We start from the raw sequence: 21,091 nt of genomic DNA on the forward strand, positions 1-21,091 counted from the left end.
CTCGTAGTGTTGCTCTCTGGCAGCGGTGTGGCTGTGAACAGCCTGTTCAATAATTTAGCATTAATGCAGATTATAGCAGGGCTGGCCCCCTTAAAGCAGATTAGAGAAGTCCCTGTCTGTCTGTCTGTCCGCCTGCCTGTCTGTCACCTTCTAAATGATGGCACTCCTTAATGCCAGAGCAGCTCATGGAACAGGAAGACATGCTGATGGCAGGTCACTGCAGCGTGGGTCATCATGTGTGTGGTTTGTTGTAATCAGTGAGATGGCTGGTTATGTCATATTGCTACATGGTACACTCTCAGAAATAAGGGTTCCAAAGTGGTTCTTCCTGAAAAGCTTTGTTTCTACCTAGAGGCGTTTGCCTCTGAAGAACCCTTATTTGAAGAAGACGTTTGTCAAGGGTTCCTTGAAAGACCAGGGGTTTCATTAAGTAGCCTGTTCATTTAACAAGCCCTTTTTGGAACAACGTGTTCTTGGTGGGATCTAAGTGAAACTCTCAGAATGTAAAAGGGTCCTTGGTAGAACCCACTTGGTGGGTTCTAGATTAAACCCTTGGGATATTAAAGAGTTCTTGGTAGAACCCCTGGTTGAGTCCTAGATAAATTACAAGAATATGTATTCCAAAGACATATTCTAGCGGTTTAAGTGAGAGTTCTAGATGAACCCCTTGGTATATAAAAGGGTTCCCATATATTACCACCAAGGTTTCTCTGCAGAACCTCTCATATCGGCCTTTTCCACCAACATTTAGTCGGCCACATTCTGGTTCAAGCATCTAGTTTTGAACCATTCAGAGCATTTCCATCAAAAAATGGTTCAGAACCTGAAAAGCTGGTTCCCAGCAGGAACAAAAAAAAATAGCAGATTTTTCTTGGGAACCAAAGTGGGCATGTCATATTCTACATATTGTTTTGTGATTGTGTAGTGCCCACTGTTGATGACATCCTTGGTTACAATTATTCTGCTCAAAACTGGTGGAAATGCGGACAGGTTCACTAGATAACTCCAAGGATCCGACAATCTTGAACAGAACCACTGCAAGAACCAGAGGTGTTTTGGTGGAAAAAGGCTTTGGGTGGTTATAGATGATAGTCTTGAAATATTAAAGGGTTTTGGGTAGAACCCCCTGGGTTGGTTCTTGTTGGCCCCATCAGATAGTGGAAGGGTTTGGATAGAACACCCACAGAGGGTTCCAGGTGGAACTATGAAGAGTTCTCTGTAGAACCTCTCATAGGGGCTTCTGGGTGAAAACTTTCACAGGTGGTTGTAGGTATAACCCTTTATGTTGTTGCTGGAACTGTTCCAGGTGGAACCCTTATAAATGAATCTACCAGGAACCAAAAGAAAAAAGGAATTTAATATGGTTGCGGTTATTACTGTTATTCCTCAGAGTGTAGATGTACAGAGACATACAGATGTATGGAGACATACAGATGTACGGAGACATGTATAGCCATGGTAGCAGCTCTTGTACTGCGGGGGATGGGGGATATAATATACAGTCCTGCTCGTTTTCTGCTAAAAACTATTAGAGAAATGTGTGGGGTAGCGCCGTGGGCCGACGAATGGTTTCACACTGTAATAGGTGCACCACTCACGCGGGTGTGTGACCTTGGTTTCCCTTGGTTACCACATTTACTAAGAACAGCAGTTTTTAGTTTTTTTTTTAATTTTCTGACTTCATCTGCCTTTGCCTGAAGAAAAATCCTGAACACGTTGAACTTTTTAATTATGAGAATTGAGCTTTTCATCTGTTTTGCTTGATAAAATGTTCATTTAAGGTCTCTTCTGTGTGCAAGGAACATTTGAAGCACCTCGAGTATTTTCAAAAGCTGTGAGGAGGGGGCTTCACAGAGCCAGGACCTTTTGCTTTGGTAACAGCTGAGAGAGAAGAACACGCGGTGAAAAAAAAAGCAAGCAGGATCGTCTTTTCATGACTGGCAAACTGGTTCTGTCAACACAAACATCTGTATGTGTGTGGCTGTGTGTCTGTGTGTGTGTTCACTCTGCATGCATGCATTCACAAATTGGCCATGCCATGTATTTCTGGAGTATCCTCCTCGGGGGCTTTTGGGATCTCATTTATTGCAGGAAAAAAGGTTCATTCGTCCGGGTTGCCATTTAAGCTTGAATGATTCCAGAGTTTCCTTGAAGAGAAAAGGGAAAGAAAGAGGAGAACATAGACATGCAAGAGTGAGGTAGTAGCTGCAAATAGAAAACAGTACCTTTGCCATCCTCCAGCACCAAAATGAGATTTATAGTAATGTAAGGAGTAGTATTACATTACAATTATAGGAAATAGGAGGGAACCAGATTACAAAGTTAGAATGTGATCATTAGCAGAACTACAATTTTCAGTTTTCTTGTCTTTTCTTGTGAAACCATAGCTAATCTTGCACAGCTTATCACGGCCCCTAGTGAAAAATGCTTCACTAGGTGAAAATTTAAACACTTTGTCTTTAAATTTGAAAAGAAATCCAATTAGCTAGCTAACCTAACAGTATTACCGAATACTACTATCATCATCCAAGAACTCAACGTCCAATTTAAAAAAAACATTTACACGTAAGACTGACCAGTAACATTAGGTACACAGACAAGATGCTAATGTTAACTATACAAACCAATCAGCTACACATATAAATCGCTGGCTACACAGATTAAATACATATGTTGGCTACACAGAAATCCAATTAGCTAGCGAACTTGTCAATATTAGCTCAATGCTATTACTACCACTACTACTACTAAAATCATCATCCAAGAACACAACATCTAAAGAAATACTTATAGGTAAGACCAACTGCTAATGTTAGGTATATAGAAATATAGCTAGCTATCTAGCTCATCGATAGTACTTAATGCTACTGCTACTGAAACTGCTGCAACTGAATAATCTTGTAACTTTAGGTGGTGATGACGGTGACTGGGATGTTGTGTGGGTAAAAACACAAGCCCCAGACAGAGTAAATTTACAACAGTTTACTTTAAGTTTGAGCTTTTTAACAAAGAACATTTAATGCACATAATTACTGCTAGTAATCTAAATGTGCATTCACATGTAACAACAGAAGGTATATGTGGACAAACAGTCAAGAAACCTACAACAAAACATTACAGAAGCTTAACAATTTCACTGTATTTGGTATTGAGGTAATCCAAAAGTAACGAAAAATAATCAAGTTACGTTACTTTAATACTGTGGTACTACTGTATAATTAGGTTATTAACTACATTTTTAAAAAGGTACTTAGTAAGACATTTGTAAAGTAACCATCCCAACCCTGGTGAGTAGATAAAAGCTTTAGAAATACAAATACAAGTTGTGGTAACATGTCTAACTTTGGATCACAGCCTTCTTAAGGGAAACAAGCAATGAGCAACACAAGCTTTGAATGGAAAATGAAAAGCGTTGCTTGCTCAAACAGTCTGGGATATATATTTATAGCCTGGCGTCTGTGTGTGTGCTCGGTAACAGTAACTTGTTTTTATATTAGCATTTCAATAGCCTCTTAATGAAATGTTTCTCATTTTCAGCATCGGCGGGCGCTGCTGCAGTGTGCATCTCTGTCCTCCTTTTCCTCTTCACTGTGCATCCACTGCACACACACACATTTAACACACACTCTCCCTCATGCACACACACACACACGCACCCTCTCTCAGCCTGTCTTTCTCCTCCCTCTGTTTTCCTCTTTATATTCTCTCTAATTCCTTCATCCCTCCCCCTTTTCCAACTTGATCTGCCCCTCTATTGCACAGCATCTCCCTCCCTCCCTTCCTCTCTTTCTCTCTCTCTCACACACACTCACACTCTCGCTCAGAATCGAGCACATGCAGACAGAGAGGAGAGGAGAGGAGAGGGGGGATGAACGAGGTGCACACATGTGAGGATCTCCTGAACTGCCCGGGCACGGCAGGACTGGTGAAGAGAGAAGCAGAAGAAGAAGAAGAGGAGGAGGAGGAGGAATAGAGGAATACTGCAGTAGTGACCAGCCAGCTTCTCTCTCTCTCTCTGTCTTTCTCTCTTTCTCGCTGCTTCACTGCTTTCATCATCCAGTCTTCTTCATCCCCTTCTCTTCTCCCCCTTCTCTGCCAATTATACCATGAACCTGCCTGCTGCTTGTTGCTAAGGGGGAAGCCAGCCAGGGGAGCAGAGTGGACCAGGCATTATTTTGTTTCTAAGGTAATGAATGCTTCAGTAATGGCAACTGTCAGGTGCCACAGATGTTGCATTGCACTCGGCTGCTCGCCTGCTGAGATACACACACACACACACACCGGGCTTCTCTGGGACTCGCACTCACAGTGTGGCTCTGGGTGTAATCTGGAGCACGGCTTGTTCCTGTGCATGTTTGTGTGTGAACTCCAGTTTATTCAGTTTGTTTCAGTTGACTGGGCGTCTATTGGCTTGTTTATTTGAGCCACTGCAGGGGACTCTGCCCTGTGAATGTGTGTGTGTGATGTCCTTTTGTGTTTGCCTCCTCATAAATTGCTCGGATTTGAGGTTGTGCATATGAAGAGACACACTTGGACCGCACATGAGAGGACATGCTGGTGTTCTCTGGTTGTCTTTCAGCAAGTGTCAGTGTCCGCACTCCATCGCCTTGACACAAGCTTTCAATTAACATCTTGGATGGGCCCCGCTGTGGAGTTTGATTTGCATGCTTGAGCAGCTCGATTGGGAGGAAGTTGTTCTCTAGAATTACAGCTTCCTGTCCACAGGGGACCTATTGCCACACTATTGTTTTCTTTAAGCAGGAGCTATGTGATCCATACCGCCTTTGCCTTTCTATATGGCCCCAGAGGCGGATGCAAAGATTAGCTGTCTAATGTGCTCAGATTCTAAAAAGAGCAAAGACGTGTTAGCCAATGGGGAGTGCTGCACTCCGCACTTCTGGTGGCAATAACAAACAGTAAGGCGAGAGCGGATGATTACTTATTCACTCATGCGCATCACCATGCTCCGTGGCGTAATAGATTAAAGTGTTCAACTATGGAGACAAAGCCACCTTGCATGTCTGCTGTTGTGCAAGCTGGTGGCATGCTGAAGTTTAAAGGGGCCAGTCACCCCCAAAATCAAAAATACATTTAAAATACAAAAATACAAATTTTGTCTGTAGTGCTATTTATCTATCTAGATTGTTTTGGTGTGAGTTGCCAAGTTTTAGAGATCTTGGCTGTACAGATCTCTGCCATCTCTCAAATATAGTGGAACTAGATGATCCCTGGCTTGTGGTGCTAGAAGTGCCAACAAAAACAAAACATTTCTAGTAGAAAGAAAGTAGTTCCAGTAGATTCTGCTGTAGAGAGAAAATAGCGCCTACATGAAACTACTCACAAGAAGTTCTGTGGATTATCTTTAGTACCTGGATCATGATTTCTGGAAAGAGACATTGCTATTTGCACCTGGGGTGGAATAGCCAATGTGGCTACGTACACCCAGGTGTATATAGCCATGCATAGCAGAGACAAGTACCCAGGTGTCCATAGCCAGCAATGCTTTTTCTACCCATGGCGTAAATAGCCAATGTGGCTATTTATTTACACCTATGTGGCTGAGACAACCATGATCTTTCCCTAAACCTAGACAAGTAGTTTTGCTGCCTACGCCTAATCAAACTACAACAGAAAACTGAAAATAATGATTAAAAAGCATGTACCACCGGCATGTAATTTCACAGAACTGTAGCCAACAATGCTAATTGTACCCACAGTGTAAATAGTCAGTGTGGTTATTTACAATCCCATGACAGAGACAAGCATTTCCCTAAAGCTAACCACGTAGTTTTGTTGCCTAAACTAAACCAAACTGTGATTGAAAACTGTCAGTAACTGAATAGCTGCCGTATGCTTATTTGTACTCAGGTACCCTACTCTTTTTTTGTAATTTCTTTTTGTGCTTTTAGCCCCACAAGTGCCATTTAGTCTCAGTGCATGAGGCAGTATATGAGAGACTGAGAGATGGCAGATATCTTTACCAGCACTACAGGTTAGAGGAAACATATGTTTTTCTGATTTGGGTTGTGAACTGTCCCTTTAACAATGTCTCCCCCGTCTCTCCACCAGAGCCATTATCTGCAGTTGTACAAACTTGTAATGTTGCACGGCTACAATTCTGTAATTCAGCTACTCCAAATCCCTCGCCAGCAGATGGCCCTCAGCAAGATGCAGTGTTACTAATGTAGTTAATGTATGAAGGTTTCATATTCATGCCTGCTCGTGTGTGTCTGACATGAAATGCTGTCTGTAGCCTCTGCTGCTTTGCCCCTCAATAGCTCATCATAGCTCTTTTCAAAGACAAATAGATGTTACAGTGAATAGTGAGGCCCAGTGAGCCGTGTGATTATTATTATTTTTTTTCCTAGCAGCTTTATCCTCTCGCACTTTGTGTTTTATAAGTACCAAAAAATATGAATGTGCCTAACTGTGTAATCCACCCCCTCACCCCTCTTTCCACCGCACGATTAGAGGACTAACAAATGGTTTAACCTGTTTAATACACACGGGAACCTTCGATGGCAAAGGGTAGATGGGGCTAAGGAGGCTCGTTGAAGCCCAGTCGTCAGCACAGGTTATGGAAATCCTTAGTTAAGCAGAATTAATTCTCCTGAGAGGGAGTGTGTGTATGTGGGTTGGGGGGGTGGCTAGCCTAGAGAAAGTGATGGGGACTGTGTAGAGGTCGTAAATAAATCCCTTAACAGCAGCTCTCAAAGAATGAAGCCTGGAGGTTAATGTGGCGAGTGCAGGCAGATCAGAGGTAACCATCATATGATTGCTGCTAATGGAGTCAACACTTACTAACGCTTAGCACAAAAATAACAACAAAAAGAGTGGCTAGCGCTGACCACAGTTATGCTCTCAGTATCACCTCTGTGAAGGTTCATTCATTATGAACATTATGAGGTTCCTATGAAGAAAGATGACTCATCAACCTCACCGCCACGTTGGCTATGTGATGTAGCCACACTTCTGTGTTGTATAATTAATGCCATCCTGACACCCCTGAGCTGTATACCGTACTGCAGTGGTTTTCTCGTCAGAAGCACCCTCAGTCGACACCACCTGACATGTTTAAATGTGTCTATTTGAAACGATTTTTAAACTGGGTGTTATTTAGCACTATTGATTACATAAAAGTGGATATTGTGGCACTGGCCTTTTAATACAATTAAACTGTCAGTGTGGTCAAGTGTGCAATTGAACTACCAGACTGAGTGTCAGAAGTTTCAACAATTTATCCATTAGTTTTAGGTATTTTAACAATCTATCTATTACCTTTATTTAACAAGTTTGTACTTTTAGTTATGTTTTTAAACCAGTTATCAGGTTAAGTTTTGCTGCTTCGTCTTGTTCTGAAGCCACATTTAACTAAATTAAACTAAAAGAGCTGTTTATCCCTTCCTTTTGGCGAACAATTTCTACCTTTTGTGTTTTTTTAATTAGCTTTTTCAACAGTTAACCATTACCTATTTTAACTTTTTATCCATGAATGTTAGCTAATTATTTGATCTGTTTCTCTGTTACTTTTGGCTTTCTATTTCAACAACAATCTATCCTTTAAGCTGTTTAAACAATTTAGCATTACCTTTAGCTAGTTAGGTATTTCAGCTGTTCATACTGTTAGCTAGCATTATCTATTTCAAGTGTTTTATTTAAATAAAGATTTTCTCCTTACTTTTAGCAAAGTATTTCAGCTATTAACTCATTAGCCTACTTTTACCTATTTGAGCTGTTTGGTTCGACTTCTAGTTAACTGTTTCAACTAAGCTAAATCTGATTTTTTAAAAGTTATTCCAACAGTTATCTGTAACTTTGAGCTATATTTCAACCTTTTCAATGTACTTTCAGCTAACTGTTTGTCCATTACATTTTGCTGTTTGAACTGTTCCAATGATTAATCTAAATTTCTCCTAATGCTAACTTGTTTTCACACTACAGGTGCTACAGAGAGCTTAAAATGTATGTGTGTGTGTGGTTTTTTTTTTATTCAAATCATAATCTTTGTTTTTTAATTAGTTGAGCTACTCCACAATCTTTCTTGTAATGTCGGCTCTGGTAACTGCAGGAGTTCCCCACAAGTGCATCTGTTTTTGAATCACTGCAGCATTATGCTCATGATTTGACTTTGTAGCTTAGTTAATATTCACCTTACATCAGCCTACCTTAGCTCCCTTATCTGTCCCAACTGTGACAGGCGTCTCCTTTGCGAGACAGCACCATGCATTTTGGCAGCTGAATGTCATGACGATAAAGGGTGGAGGAATGTTTGTCTTAGGGGAAAAAAGAGATTCTGACTGATGTTTATCAAATCGTCATTTTGTGTTTTTCCACCGTCCAGTGGATGTTGGGTGCTGTGTTCATGTGATTTATCTGTTTCTTCGACAGGACTGAGTGAAAATGGCGGAGGGGTCCAAAGACCAGGCATCCGTGGTGGGCGCCACTGATCCAGAGGAGGACTCCCCCAATATGATCGTCTACAGAAAAGTAAGGCCGGCTGTACAGTATGTGTGTGCTACAGTATCCAGCCTATATGAAGGGAGTTATTGGCTGAGAGGCAATGACCCATGGACAGGCTCCTGACAACCCACTGGTCCGTATCAGTGTGTATCTACCACACACTGGTTTCACTGTCAAACTCAGGTGTCAGGAAGGCTCTCTTTTGCCCATCTTGAAACAAGCTCAACTGTATCTCTCTCTGTCAGACCTTCTCTGGCCCTTCTTCCTATCTCTGTACCGTCACTAGTCTGGGAAACTTCAGCCCTCCAATGTTTTAATAAGCTCTCAGTCCCATCAGTGTGGGTTTGGGCAATGAGAGGTCCTTTCAGTGTCAAGGGTAATTACCTCGTCCCCATGGCGCCCCACTTTCAATAGCTGCTGTTTGATTGGAGAGGGTGAGCAGTATTGGTGGCTAATTACGTGGATGTTCGGCTGAGAGGAAGTAGCTGATACTCCAGGGCCGGGATTGGGAACGGCCGATGAGTGGGTGGTTATTCCTCCTCAACTGACGAATAACTTGTTATTTCTCTGCCAGTGCTGTGACAGCCCACTTAAAAAAAAAAAGCTTCTTTTGATCAGACTTAAACCACAGGATCCACTTCTACCACACAGCCCGCTGTCTTGATGATGTTGAAAAGTGTGCTATAAAGCAGGACGGAGTTGACAGATCCTGTCCCACTGTCCCAAATCTGTTGTTTCATCCTGCTCCTAATGATTGTCCATTTATACAGCGAGGTAAACAGATTGGTGGACGGACGGGAGAGACAGGATGTGAAATAATTGTTGACAGCAGCTGCGTCAGTGGTAGGATTTCTCTTTTAGACGTGTTGTTAACTATGTGTCACTGTGGTGCTTAGAGCTGGATGACAACTTGAAGCGTTTCCTATAAACCTCCATCTGTAGGTCACCTGGAAAAACTGTCAAGAACCTGCCTTGTACTCAGAAACTTGATAAATCTCGCATGATATTTCTGATAATGATGCTACTAGGATTTTGAGTTTCACGCATCAGCAGTTGGCAGTTTAATGGGCAGTAAAAGTGCATTGCCAGCAACACTTCACTCATGTACTGTAAATACTCAATCTGTTAGTGTAGGAGTGGGGATATCCAGTCTCTTAGTTCTACTGTGTCAGATTTATGGTAATTTATTGACAGAATACGGCAGAAATGGAACACAATATTCAAAAGTATGCTTTCATTCATGTATAATTACCTGAAAATAAAAACATCTTGTGTTTCTGTTACCTTAAGTGAGCTGTTTATATCTAAAGAGGGCATGGGTCCTCTTCCATGAAGGCCACCCTGCTGTCCTGCCAGTTTCCTTCAGTAGCCAAGTTTCCCATTTTCCTACACACCTTGAAGGGGAGAAAGAAACGCAGTGTTTGCAGTCTGCAAGCTGACTAGACAGTGTTATGCAAGCTCACACTTCACCCTGAGAGGCACCTCAAGGTTCAAATCACACGGATTAAAATGAACTAGATTACATTCATATTTCACAATTTTGAACTAAATTCACCATCCCAAATATGAACTGGTGTACATTTATTTCATCCGTTCTTTTTTAGATTAGATTTTAAATAGAACCCCCTCCTAACAGGGATGCTGGAGTTTATATTGATGTTATTCTAAGTGGTGTTTGTTATTCATATTATTTTTAATTAATTTAAATGGCCAAGATAACTTATTGCCTATCCATAGTTATTAACAACAATTTACAACAATTTCAGAATGTTATAAACTACAGCAGATCGCAAACTTGAACCCCAACATACTGTTGAAATTTCCAACTGGGAACCTGAAAATTCAGATTTTTCACTTAAAATTGAATGCACCATCATGCGCAAGAACTGCAAGGAGATGACGAGGAAGACAAGATCGGAGATGAATGCATATAATGTGGATCTGTATGTTTGTCAGGTCCCAGGTCATACACCTCATGCTGCATGATCAAAGAAAGTTTTTATATCACATCAACACTTCTGTCCATATTCGTGCTCTCTCTCTCTCTCTCTCTCTCTCTCTCCACTGTGAGTCTGCATCAAACCTTTTTAATCAGCTGATGTCAGCGTTTCTAACACTCTCTCTTTTCACATGCATTAGTTGCAAACTCATCTCTTCAGTTCACCAAAAATACGAGCGCATTCAAGAACATGCACTCTTTTAGTGCGTTCATGCATCTGCCAATCAGACCTATGACCATCTTGATACAAATGGCTTCTCTCTCTGAAGCCCTGATTTCATGACTCATAGCTGTCAAAAATATTGTGTCCTCTGTGTGTGTGGCTGTTTTGTGTGCCTGTTCTACATGGTAATGCATGCATTGTTTATTCAGGATCGTTGTTATCCTCCGTGTATTCTAAGAAGCCGTCACGCTGCAGAGAAAACATACTGTAGTTGAATGTAACACTGGGCATCTTCATGGATTTCACAGCAGAGCTTCATTATGTAACGCTACACATGCCTGGAGGCGATGCATTTAAGAGGCTAGTTTTTGCTTGTCAGAATGCTGCCTGAGGGAATATTCATCATTTCATGTTTTAGTCATACGCAGTGACAACAGACAGACGATTCTGAGGGTGACAGGATTTTTCTGCCCTTCCTCCTTTGAAAACGTGATTTTGGATTTTTTTTTTTTAGGACAAAAGCAGAGGAATAATCATAATTTGAGACCAAATATTTGTCATCATATGCTGTCGTAATTAAGTACCTGACCTTTAATTTAAGTGACGTGGCTTCTCATTTTCACCTCAGCGCTGCTCACTAGCTGAAGATGTCAAAGAGGCCAAACGACAGAGAGGTGCTGGGTGTGTGAGGGCAGAGCGCCCATGGCCTCTGGACTCGGTGGGTGGGCAGCCTGGCGCAGTGTGAAGGCGCTGCTTGCAGAGAGGCAGATGGCAACCAATATGCTCAGCCGCCTGGGAAAACACTCGCAGCCTCATCCCAAAGGCCTGAGCCCCTGTCAGCTGGAAGACATCAGTATCTTACTGCCAGGAGAAAAGGCTAGTGTAGCCTGAGTCATGAGATAAAAATATTTGGTCACACTTTTACACTACACTAGTAAAAAGTAACAAGCTGTACTTTGTGTTTTCATTAAATTTTATTAGATTGTAGTTATACCCTAATTAGACACCAAAAATATAGCGTTACACTAATAAGACGTAACAAGCTGTACTTTGTATCAAATTAGACTAAAATTAGAAACAACATATTCTTTATACAGAACTACAGAACTGTAGTGTAAACTAAAGTGAAATAGCATATCTGCTACTTGAGACACACCTTCTTTGGCTCGTCCCATACAACTGGCAGAGTAGCCAAGACCAATACCTGCTTCTTTGAACAAATCACATCATCTGTTTACAGCAGCCATTCCCAAACCCTAAGATGCAATGGCACAATTGTATTCTTCGGCTCAAACTGTTAGTTATAACTTAGGAACTCACAAGACTAATTGTACCAATGATGAGATACAAGATAATGTAACAGGTCACCAAATAAAAAGCAGGTTGTTAAATGAAGGATAACACGATATAAATGCCATGGTATGCCATGGTAAAATTGCAACTTAAAAACATTTTTATTTATTTATGTTTTATGACAGGTCAAGGTCCACCTGCTATAAATATTTCTCTCCATCTATAATTTTGGCCTACACTTGTAATAAGGGTCTAACAGTGAGAAACAATAAAGTTTAGTTTACAGTGCAGTTTTGTTTTTATCTTTTCCTAATTACACTCTAATAAAGTCTAATAAGGGTATAGTAAGGTTTTTAATTCTGCTTCACAAAGAACATATTATTTCTAGTTTTTTTTTCTAATTTGATACAAACTATGGCTCGTTGTTATTGGATTGTGTGCTTATTAGTGTGCTGTTAAATTAAGTGCGACCAAACATGTCCAAGTGTGTGCAGCACCTTTGTGGAATGTATAGAATGTAAGGGTTAAGTTACCTTTACTTGCATTGGCATATCTGTTGCAAAACTATTAAGTAAACTGTGTAGGCAGTTAGACAAAGGTGAGTGTGATGAATTTAGCCATTAGAGAGGCTGAGTGCTCAGGAGGGGAGGAGGTTGTCTCTGTCCATGCGGTGTAGGTGCTGCAGTGCTATCTCGCTCTGTCTCTCTCCTCCCACGAAAAAGAGGAAGTGAAGCAAAACAATCCAATAACTGCAGGACGTCTTATTGCCTCGAGAACTTGTGGAGAAATTTTGGTCTAGCAGCTTCAAACGCACGCTACCCGCGCCTGTTGTTGTGTTGCTATATTTGCCATGCTTAGCAGACAGAATATGGGGGGTAGATGGACAGAACTGGCACCAAGAAACACAAAAAAGACATTCAAACCAAGGTTGTGCAATGCAATTTCGCTGAGGAGAGGTAACTTTACTGCTCTAGTACCTATGTATTTCACCCAGCTATCCAGTTAGGTTTACCTACTATGTACTTAGCTATTGATTACTTTTAACTATTTGAACTGTTTATTCATTCATTAACCCTGAACTTTTAGCTGTTTTTCCACAGTTACTTCAACAGTAATCCATTACTTACTTATAGCTTTTTATCCCTTATGTTATGGCTCTTTAAAAGTCAACATTTACTTGTTTAGCTAACTATTTGAGCTGTTTAGGCCTACTTTTGCATAGATAAACCATTTTAAATAAATTTGTTTTTTAAAGCTATTTTCATACGTTCAATTTTAGCTGTTTTCTATTACTTTTAGCTGACAGTAGTAGTTTGCATTCATACTGTACATGCACATGCGCTACAACTTGCACATAATTTATGCCGCTTTAATGTGTGATACCCACTCCTGTTGATGTGTTGCTATGTTTGGCATGCTTAGCAGACAGAATATGGCAGGTCGATGAAAAGAACTGGCACCAAGAGACACACAAAAAAGAAATTCAAACCATGATGAGGTGCACTGGTGTGTTGGGAAATGCAATTAAGCTGAGGAGAGAGGCCACTTTACTGTTCTGAGTAACTATTAATAGCACACATCTCTCGTCCCTAAGTGTGTTAGCATGTCTTCCCCTTTTTCCCCTCTGTGACTTGGGGGCCAGTACCGTTGCTGTGACGGCTGCCTGGTTTCTGACACACACACGCACACACCGTTAATTGTTGCCAAAGGACTACAGCACTCCAGTCCTGCCCAGGGAGAGTTAAGGATTCGTGCTCTCTCCTCTTCCTTTTATTTAGGTCATTAAATGTTTGATTGGATAATTCTTGGCAGTCCACTCATACCTGAAGGCTGGTATTATAACCAGGGAAGTGTGGTACAATCACACAGAACTTTCATCCAGATGAGTTTTAGGAGCCATTAGTGGGTAAATATTAGTAATGAGCCATGTCAGGAAGTTCAAAGACACTACTTGGTGCCACTGGCCTTTGGGTATGAGTAAGCCTTAGTGCACTATTAGCAGAGAGTACAGATTGGTTGACAATTGCAAATGTGTTATTTTCCAGCTCAATACACGCCAGTACTTTCTCCGCTGGTGAACTGATGGGAAATCCACTTTTTGGCCGTGCTAAATATGGCAATGTCAGTCTGTGGGTTGGTTAGGTCACCACTTTGGTCCCTGAAATATCTTAATAAGCAGTGGAGGGATTACATGATGAAACTTTTAAGTTCAGGTATTTATGGTTGTTAAGGACAAATCTTGTTGACTTTGGTGATCCTGACTGTGGCACAAGATCATGTGGCATTACAGGTGATAGCATGTGACCTGTCTGGGTTGCTATAAGGCAGGTTTTGTTAGCAGACTTCCCCTTTTAGCATGTATGAGTGAAAAATTCAGAAGCTGTTGGACAAACTTCTCCATCTCTCTGTAACATTTATAATTTTCCTTTCAAATCTGACTACTTAGATGCTAAGTTGCATTGACTGGGTTAGCCTGATGGTGGTGGAGGTGGACAGACTTAATTATTACATTAATGGGAGTAGTGGCAGTTTTCCTCCGAGCTGTTGATAGTGTTTGTTTCAATGCTGTTAAATGCTGTTCACCGTGAAATGGCAAATGCATTTATATAGCAACTTTATTCAGAGCATTTTAAGCACATGATACTTGTTAATGGATGATTTGGCACGTGGATGGAAGGAGCTAGAGATAGAACGACCTCCTGAGCCACAGCCATGCTTCACACTGTTAATTTTTAACTAGCTGACTAGCTACGCTTCACATGCAGAGGTAGGTTGAGTGAAGATTTATGTTTGTCTACTCTCAAACAACAATGAAATCTGATGATGATGTTATAACCTTTGGAAGCAATGGTCAGTGTAGGTGTAGGATAACAGACATCCAGGCTAAGACTTCCTCTTCTGTGTCGGCCATTGTATACAGCCTGATTAGGAACTTAGCAACTAGGAATACATTTGGACCCATGTGTTACACTTCTTTTGCTGTTCACAAGGACTTTTTACCAGCATGTTACCCACTTAAATGTGATTGGTTAATACAACTTGGACTACAAATGGACTTCAAATGGGAGTCAGAATGCATCCAATAACGAAATTATTTTCTTTGCCTACAGGTTTATAGAGATTGTTGTTTGCCAATACATTTAACTTTGTGTTTAGTGCTAATTAGCAGATGTTGGCATGCTAACACACTAAACTACAGGGATTGTGGAAATTACTGTGGTTTAGCATGTTATAACATTGTCATCTCATGAAGCTGCTAGCATGGCTGAAGTCTTGTGATTTTTCTTCACTACCTTTCCCTCTTCCCCCCCATTCCTTTCTTCAGCCTTTCTCCTGTTCTGCTTCTTGCTAATTAATAATTGAAGCTCATTTCAAGCATTCCATCTTTGGAAAAATATCTGGTCCTCTGAGACGTCACATCCCCCCATTCATTTATTCATACCCAGCACATTTTTTATCATCATCACTTGGTATTTTTATCCATGTGCTTCTAAGAGGGGAAAAAAACAAAGGATATCATGAAAATATGTCTTTTTATGCCGTAACAAGACACAACATTTCTGTGAATTTTCATTTGCATGAACATCACGGCGTGTACTTGAGATACATGATAGTACAGGAGCCATGGGCCGACTAACAAGTTATCGCACGTGTCAGCCGCTCAGACTGGAAAGATGTTTAATCTAACAGCCTGAGTGATGGGAGAAAAAGAGATAAGTGTCAGTGCCAACCTTAACCTCCCAAACCAACCACATCAAGGACTGTCAGCTGGGTTTAGGATGATTTAGTGACAGGACACAGAGGGAGTTCACTGCACTCCTACAATGAGGATGATATTACTGGAGATATGTATAAAATTACGGCAATCACACTAACGGAGAGATGTTGAATCTGCCTCGAGTGGCAGGAGAAGATGAAATTACTGTAAATAGCAGCTTCCCACATCGTCCATTCACCTACCACAGCAGGGACTGACAGCTGGTCGGGTTTCAAGGGCCAAGAGCGGTGAATCGCTCTAGTTCTGCTGGTCAGAAGGAAGCCTGCCTGCTGCCGCCCATGAGTCACACTCTCTTCTCTCTCTGAAGTACCCCTGGGGCCCATGGAGGGTATATCTCTCCTCTTTTAAGACTAACCTCCATCGGAGGTGTCTATGGGCCACTACTCACTGTTCCTGTGTGCACTTAAGATATCACAGCCACAGCCGAACGCTCAGGGTATCACCTCTGCAGCTGCAGGGACGAGCTCTCCCAGCTCTTTATCATGTATGACCATTTTAACACTGTCTCCACTTGCACCATGGGAGCCTTTATCTGACGCGCTGGTATGGGCTGAACTATCAGGGTCACGCTGAAGCCTGTGTGCCTGTATGCTAAGTGCCAGTGTGGGTTGCTTTCCTAGTTGGGTCAATAAGATAAAACAACAGTAACAGTGTAAAGCTCTATCTCTTATATAACCAGCTCCTGTGTGCTGGCCCGTCTCTTTCTTTCCAGTTGAACAGAAGGACCAACACATGAAAATCCTGGAAGTCCACAGAAAAAAAAAAATCATAATTGGATAATAATTCACAGCGTTTTGGCAGCCTGCGCACTGTGTTGACAGGATTATTCACCTCATCCACAGAGAATCACTGTGACTGAAATAAAAGGCTTTTCTCCAGTGAGGAAAGTCCTTCCTGTGCCAGTGCCTCTGCTGGTCTCCCTCCCTGTTTGCACACTGCAGACAGTGTGCTCTTAAAGGGATAGTTCAGATTATTTGATGTAGGATTGTCTTAGGTACTTGTCGATAGTCTGTTTCTTACCTACAGTAGACGTTGGTTGACACGCCCCAAGTTTGGAGAAGCAGAGAGGAGAACCAGCATTGAAATGATTTTCTGATGAGAAACCACTGCTACTCTCTTCAAACCAAGTCAGTAATTTTATGTTACAGAACATGGGAATTGCTGATCTGCCTCTGCCTCAATCTGTTAGTGTTTTGTTTGTGTTATGACTGTGTTGTGACTATCCCCTTTAAAACATAGAGGTGGTGAAGGACCTTACTGATCTGGCTGAAGCATAAAATGAAAGAAGATCCCTGATGTATGGAGGAGCAAGGTCATTCAAAACTTTATAAATAAGTAAAGGAATCAGTTTGAGAAGATACGGTTAAGCAGTGGGTCAGTGCGATCCATTATCTTGGTTTTGGTTAAAACTCAGGCCACAGCATTCTGAGCTAGCTGTGGCTGTAGACTTTTTGGGTAAACCAGTAAAAATGGAAATGCGGTATTCTAAACAGCTTGTGATAAAAGCGTGAGTGATAAATTCTGCATCTTTCTGAGTTAAAAAATATTTAACTTATTAAATATTCTATATATTATTTATTATTTTTATTCAATATTATTTATTCTTAATATAAAAGTCAGATGTTTAATCACATTGCTAAAATGGGACTTAAAATTTAATCAAAATCTAAAATCATTCCTAAATTTGTTTTGCTAGTTTTAATCTGTTTGCTAAGGCCTCCAAGTATTGAGTGCAGTTTCAATCTTTCTGCGTTTGATCCTATTAAAAGAATCTCTTATTTTCACATAGCTTTAAAAAGTTTTTGCTCATCCAAACATTAATGAAATGAAACATTAACAAGTGTACAGTTGTGTGTCGTCAGCATAAAAAATGGTAGTTGATGTGGTGGTGGTAAATGATTTTTCCAAGTGGGAGCATATATAATGAAAACAAAACTGGGCCAAGAATGCATCCATGAGAAATACCATATTCCATACCATGAGTCTGTGACACATGAGCACCCAAACTGACAAAAAAAATGTCTACCAGTTAAATAAGCTTGCAGCCAGGCTAGAAAGACCCATTTATCAATTCTGTCAATTAAAATATCGTTGTCAATTGTATAAAATAGCACTGAGGTCTAAGAAGAAGGACAGATACACTGTTTGCATCAACAATAATTCTCAAGTCATCTGAGAATTATTGTGGTGAATAGTACATGATTAAAAATGATCTTCTCTAAAGGACTGTGCAGGAAAGGTAGATTAGAAATGGGTCTGTAATTGCTAAACTCTGAGTAAGATTGAATTTCTTGAAGAAAGGTTTAACCACTGAAATCTTGAAAACTGTGGGGAATGTGTTAGAATCAAGAAAAGAGTACCTCATAAAACCCCACTTCAAATAATGCAAACTGTCCCTTTAAGGAGCACATTTAATAATGCAGCCAGCCTGTGCTTCATGTTGGGACTGAAGCATAAAAAGCTGCATATGCATGCAGAGGTTGATGTTAATAGGGAGCTTGGTGGGGATTCGTCTGGCACCTCTGTGTCCCACTTCTAAATGCCCTCAAAACCCTCCTGAGCCTCCCACTTATCGCAGGCTGCCTGGATTCGCACTAGAGACGGAATATGCCTTAAATACCTCCTACTGTACTCCGAATAACCTCAGCATCTCTGCAGGACACTGAGGGAGCTCGCTGTAGTCCTATGGAGCGGATCACGCGAAAATACTAGAAATGAAATTACAGCAAATGACTTGGAGGGGATTTCCATATTAAAATTTCCCATAACTGTCTTGGGGTTGATGTGTAATTGCATCAGCAAGGAAACTGTTGCTCGGGTAAACTGCTGCTGATGATTCTGCCAAAGAATAAACTCTTGTGTCATCATGCACGGTAAATACTAATGGCTTATTGGAAGCGGCTCTGACATTAGTGTGTTAAAAGCTGCTGGTCCGCGGTGCCTTCGGGTGACACTTTGACAAGTTTGACAGCAGTGACTCACTGGGCAAACTGTAGCCCTGCGGTGATGCTGACACACCGAATTAGTAAAAAAATAGGATGTGAAAAAAAAAACAAGTTATTACAGTCCCACATTATTTTGTCACATTTCTTTAAAAACAAATGCATTCATAGTAACAGTGACAATAATTACCTACGCTGCATTTATCATGAATATACAAAGTTCTCACCGGAACTGAATAAATATACAAGAAGAATAAAGAAATTTAAGAGGATTAAAGCAAAGATAACAAAAGGAATCAAACAAAGGTTGAGAAAAGATTGATAAAAAGAATGAGGCCTGATGACAAAACTACACACTCCTCATAAATCTAGCCTGCGAAACAGCCAGAAGACCTCAGGTTCGGCTTGTGTGGAACTAATAGGTCAGACATCTATCGAGTTGGCCAGACTGAGGAATGACGGGTCAGGGTTGGCTTTACCAAGAGGGAACCTGGAGAACACAATAGAACCACTGGCACATGTAGGACCTGATAGGTGACTGATCTGCCAGAAGTTACAAATAAAAATACATACTTACCAGGAACAAGTTTTTTTTATATTTTACAGCTTTCTGCTAAAGAACACCAATAACTTTTAAAGTTTCTCAGGGAATATAATGAAAATTATATCAACTAACCCTGGAGTTGTGATTTTGCTTAAAAGAGTTTATGCATGTTCGACCCCCTTTTAATACATGCCTTTTATAATATGAAATAATATTTAGTTTGTAATAGCATCAAGATTTTCTGGCCTCTCTTTTTTACAACCGATGTTGCATCATTAAACCACGCAGATGGATTAAGTTTGTGAACTGATCTAGTTTTCAAGGGTGCAGCAACATCCCTGGCTGATGAGCATAGGTCATTAAAGTGGCTAACCAAATCATTTGTGCGTGCAGAATGAGCCATAAGTCTGCTTTCACTCAATTCGACTGATGAAAATTTAATAGTTGATTGAGCATTAAGGATGCAGGAGCAGATGGTTCATTTGTCCTGATAGAATAATAACTTTAAGAAACATTAAAGGGCAAAATTATCATATGACAAGAGAATGATCATCAGTGTGGAGTTCCCACTTTTATAAAGACTGAAAGTTTATAACCTTGGTGATTGAATCAGACACATAATGAAGTTTTTCTCTTTTGATGTTGAGTATCAGAAACAGCATCTTATTGCGGTGCCATCTTATTTTCAAAATCTGACCGTGCCTCTGGAATCTTACTGCTGCTCGTGCGTCTCTTCGTCTTCTGTAACTACCTTCTTCATGCTTCAATTTTGGCCGCAACTTTTAGTCAGACATGCTGAAACCTCCAGGGACCTTGTCTAGAAATGCTACTCGTCTCCCCTTGCCCCATTTTTACTCTCTGACTGCACTGCTAATCAAAGAAAAGGACTATTTTGTCACTGCTGACAGTTTTTTTTTCGTTAGTGGTACATTTTATCTTTGAGCTGGCAGGACAGCCTGTGATGAGAATGTCCTCAATATGCTGAATAAAGCTGATGAAGTATAGTTCTCTGATGGGGGAAAAAAAAGCTGTGCACTACTACTACGATTACACGATATTTCATATTTTAATCTTTGAATGCCTCATTAGACTGCTCTTTTTCTGCTCTGAAACTTCTCAGAGAATGAAAAATATCAGAAGAATCGGGCCTCACTCATTCACACATGATGCTGAAATGGCTTTTAATTAGCTCTGACAAAGACAAAGAGCATAATACAGTGCAGATCGTCACACAGTGAGGCCTGTAAGTGAAATATGCTGATCAACAACCGTACAAATGTACTGTAATTGGAGCGCCATCTGCCAACACTGCCATTTGTATTGTTTACAGACACATCTGATAGGTTGATGGATAGAAATCAGTTCCCCCTGAATCACATGAGACGGACAGTGTCATCTGTACACTGCTGAACCACAGGTAATGATGGTATGTCCGTTGCTGGAGTGCGGCGACTCTCTGTTACTGTGTCTGGGCCGAGGCTGAAGCGGGGATGAGTCACCCACGCCCCACATGTTAATCACCGTGGCCAGCTCGTCTGACTAAACAGCCCTCAGAGGAGAGACCAGACCATTTGGCCTCACTCCAGAGCACGGACCTGCACCCCCAAACCACAGTTCAGACCACCCTGATTCCTCTGTAACTTTGCCCCTTACGATTTCTCAGTTAAGTAGTCCACTGTCACCCAACCTTCAAAAATTAATTGGACAAATGACTGAAAAGCCCTTGTGTGTTTGTCTGGTTTAGTCACAGCTGCAGTTGTAAAGGTCCAAACAACCCATTTGTCAAAAATGACAGTGTCGTCTTCTGGTAGACAGAGAAAGTTTCCAGAGGTGGTGAAAGTACATGCAAGCACATTCTTTAATCAAGTACAAGTACAAGTACAGATACTTGTGTTAAAACGACTGATTCAGC

The 21,091-nt window shown here is 41.0% G+C and overlaps 1 protein-coding gene across 2 annotated transcripts in view; it reads left to right on the forward strand.

Annotated features, from left to right (window-relative positions):
* Positions 1–3,798: 3,798 nt before the first annotated feature.
* The window catches only part of LOC146310629 (regulator of G-protein signaling 6-like), a 58,826-nt gene continuing 41,533 nt past the window's right edge, over positions 3,799–21,091 (forward strand). The window contains exons 1-2 of one of the 2 annotated variants that reach the window (XM_084742740.1): positions 3,799–4,186; positions 8,389–8,487. In XM_084742740.1, the coding sequence (XP_084598866.1) occupies positions 8,401–8,487 (87 nt within the window). In that variant the 5' untranslated portion in view covers positions 3,799–4,186; positions 8,389–8,400. The remainder of the gene's footprint in view (positions 4,187–8,388; positions 8,488–21,091) is intronic. The other variant, XM_084742739.1, reaches the window with a different exon arrangement.

Source organism: Lutjanus erythropterus, chromosome 18, assembly GCF_056507025.1.
Source record: "Lutjanus erythropterus isolate fLutEry1 chromosome 18, fLutEry1.hap2, whole genome shotgun sequence".
Classification (NCBI taxonomy): Eukaryota; Metazoa; Chordata; class Actinopteri; order Lutjaniformes; family Lutjanidae; genus Lutjanus; species Lutjanus erythropterus.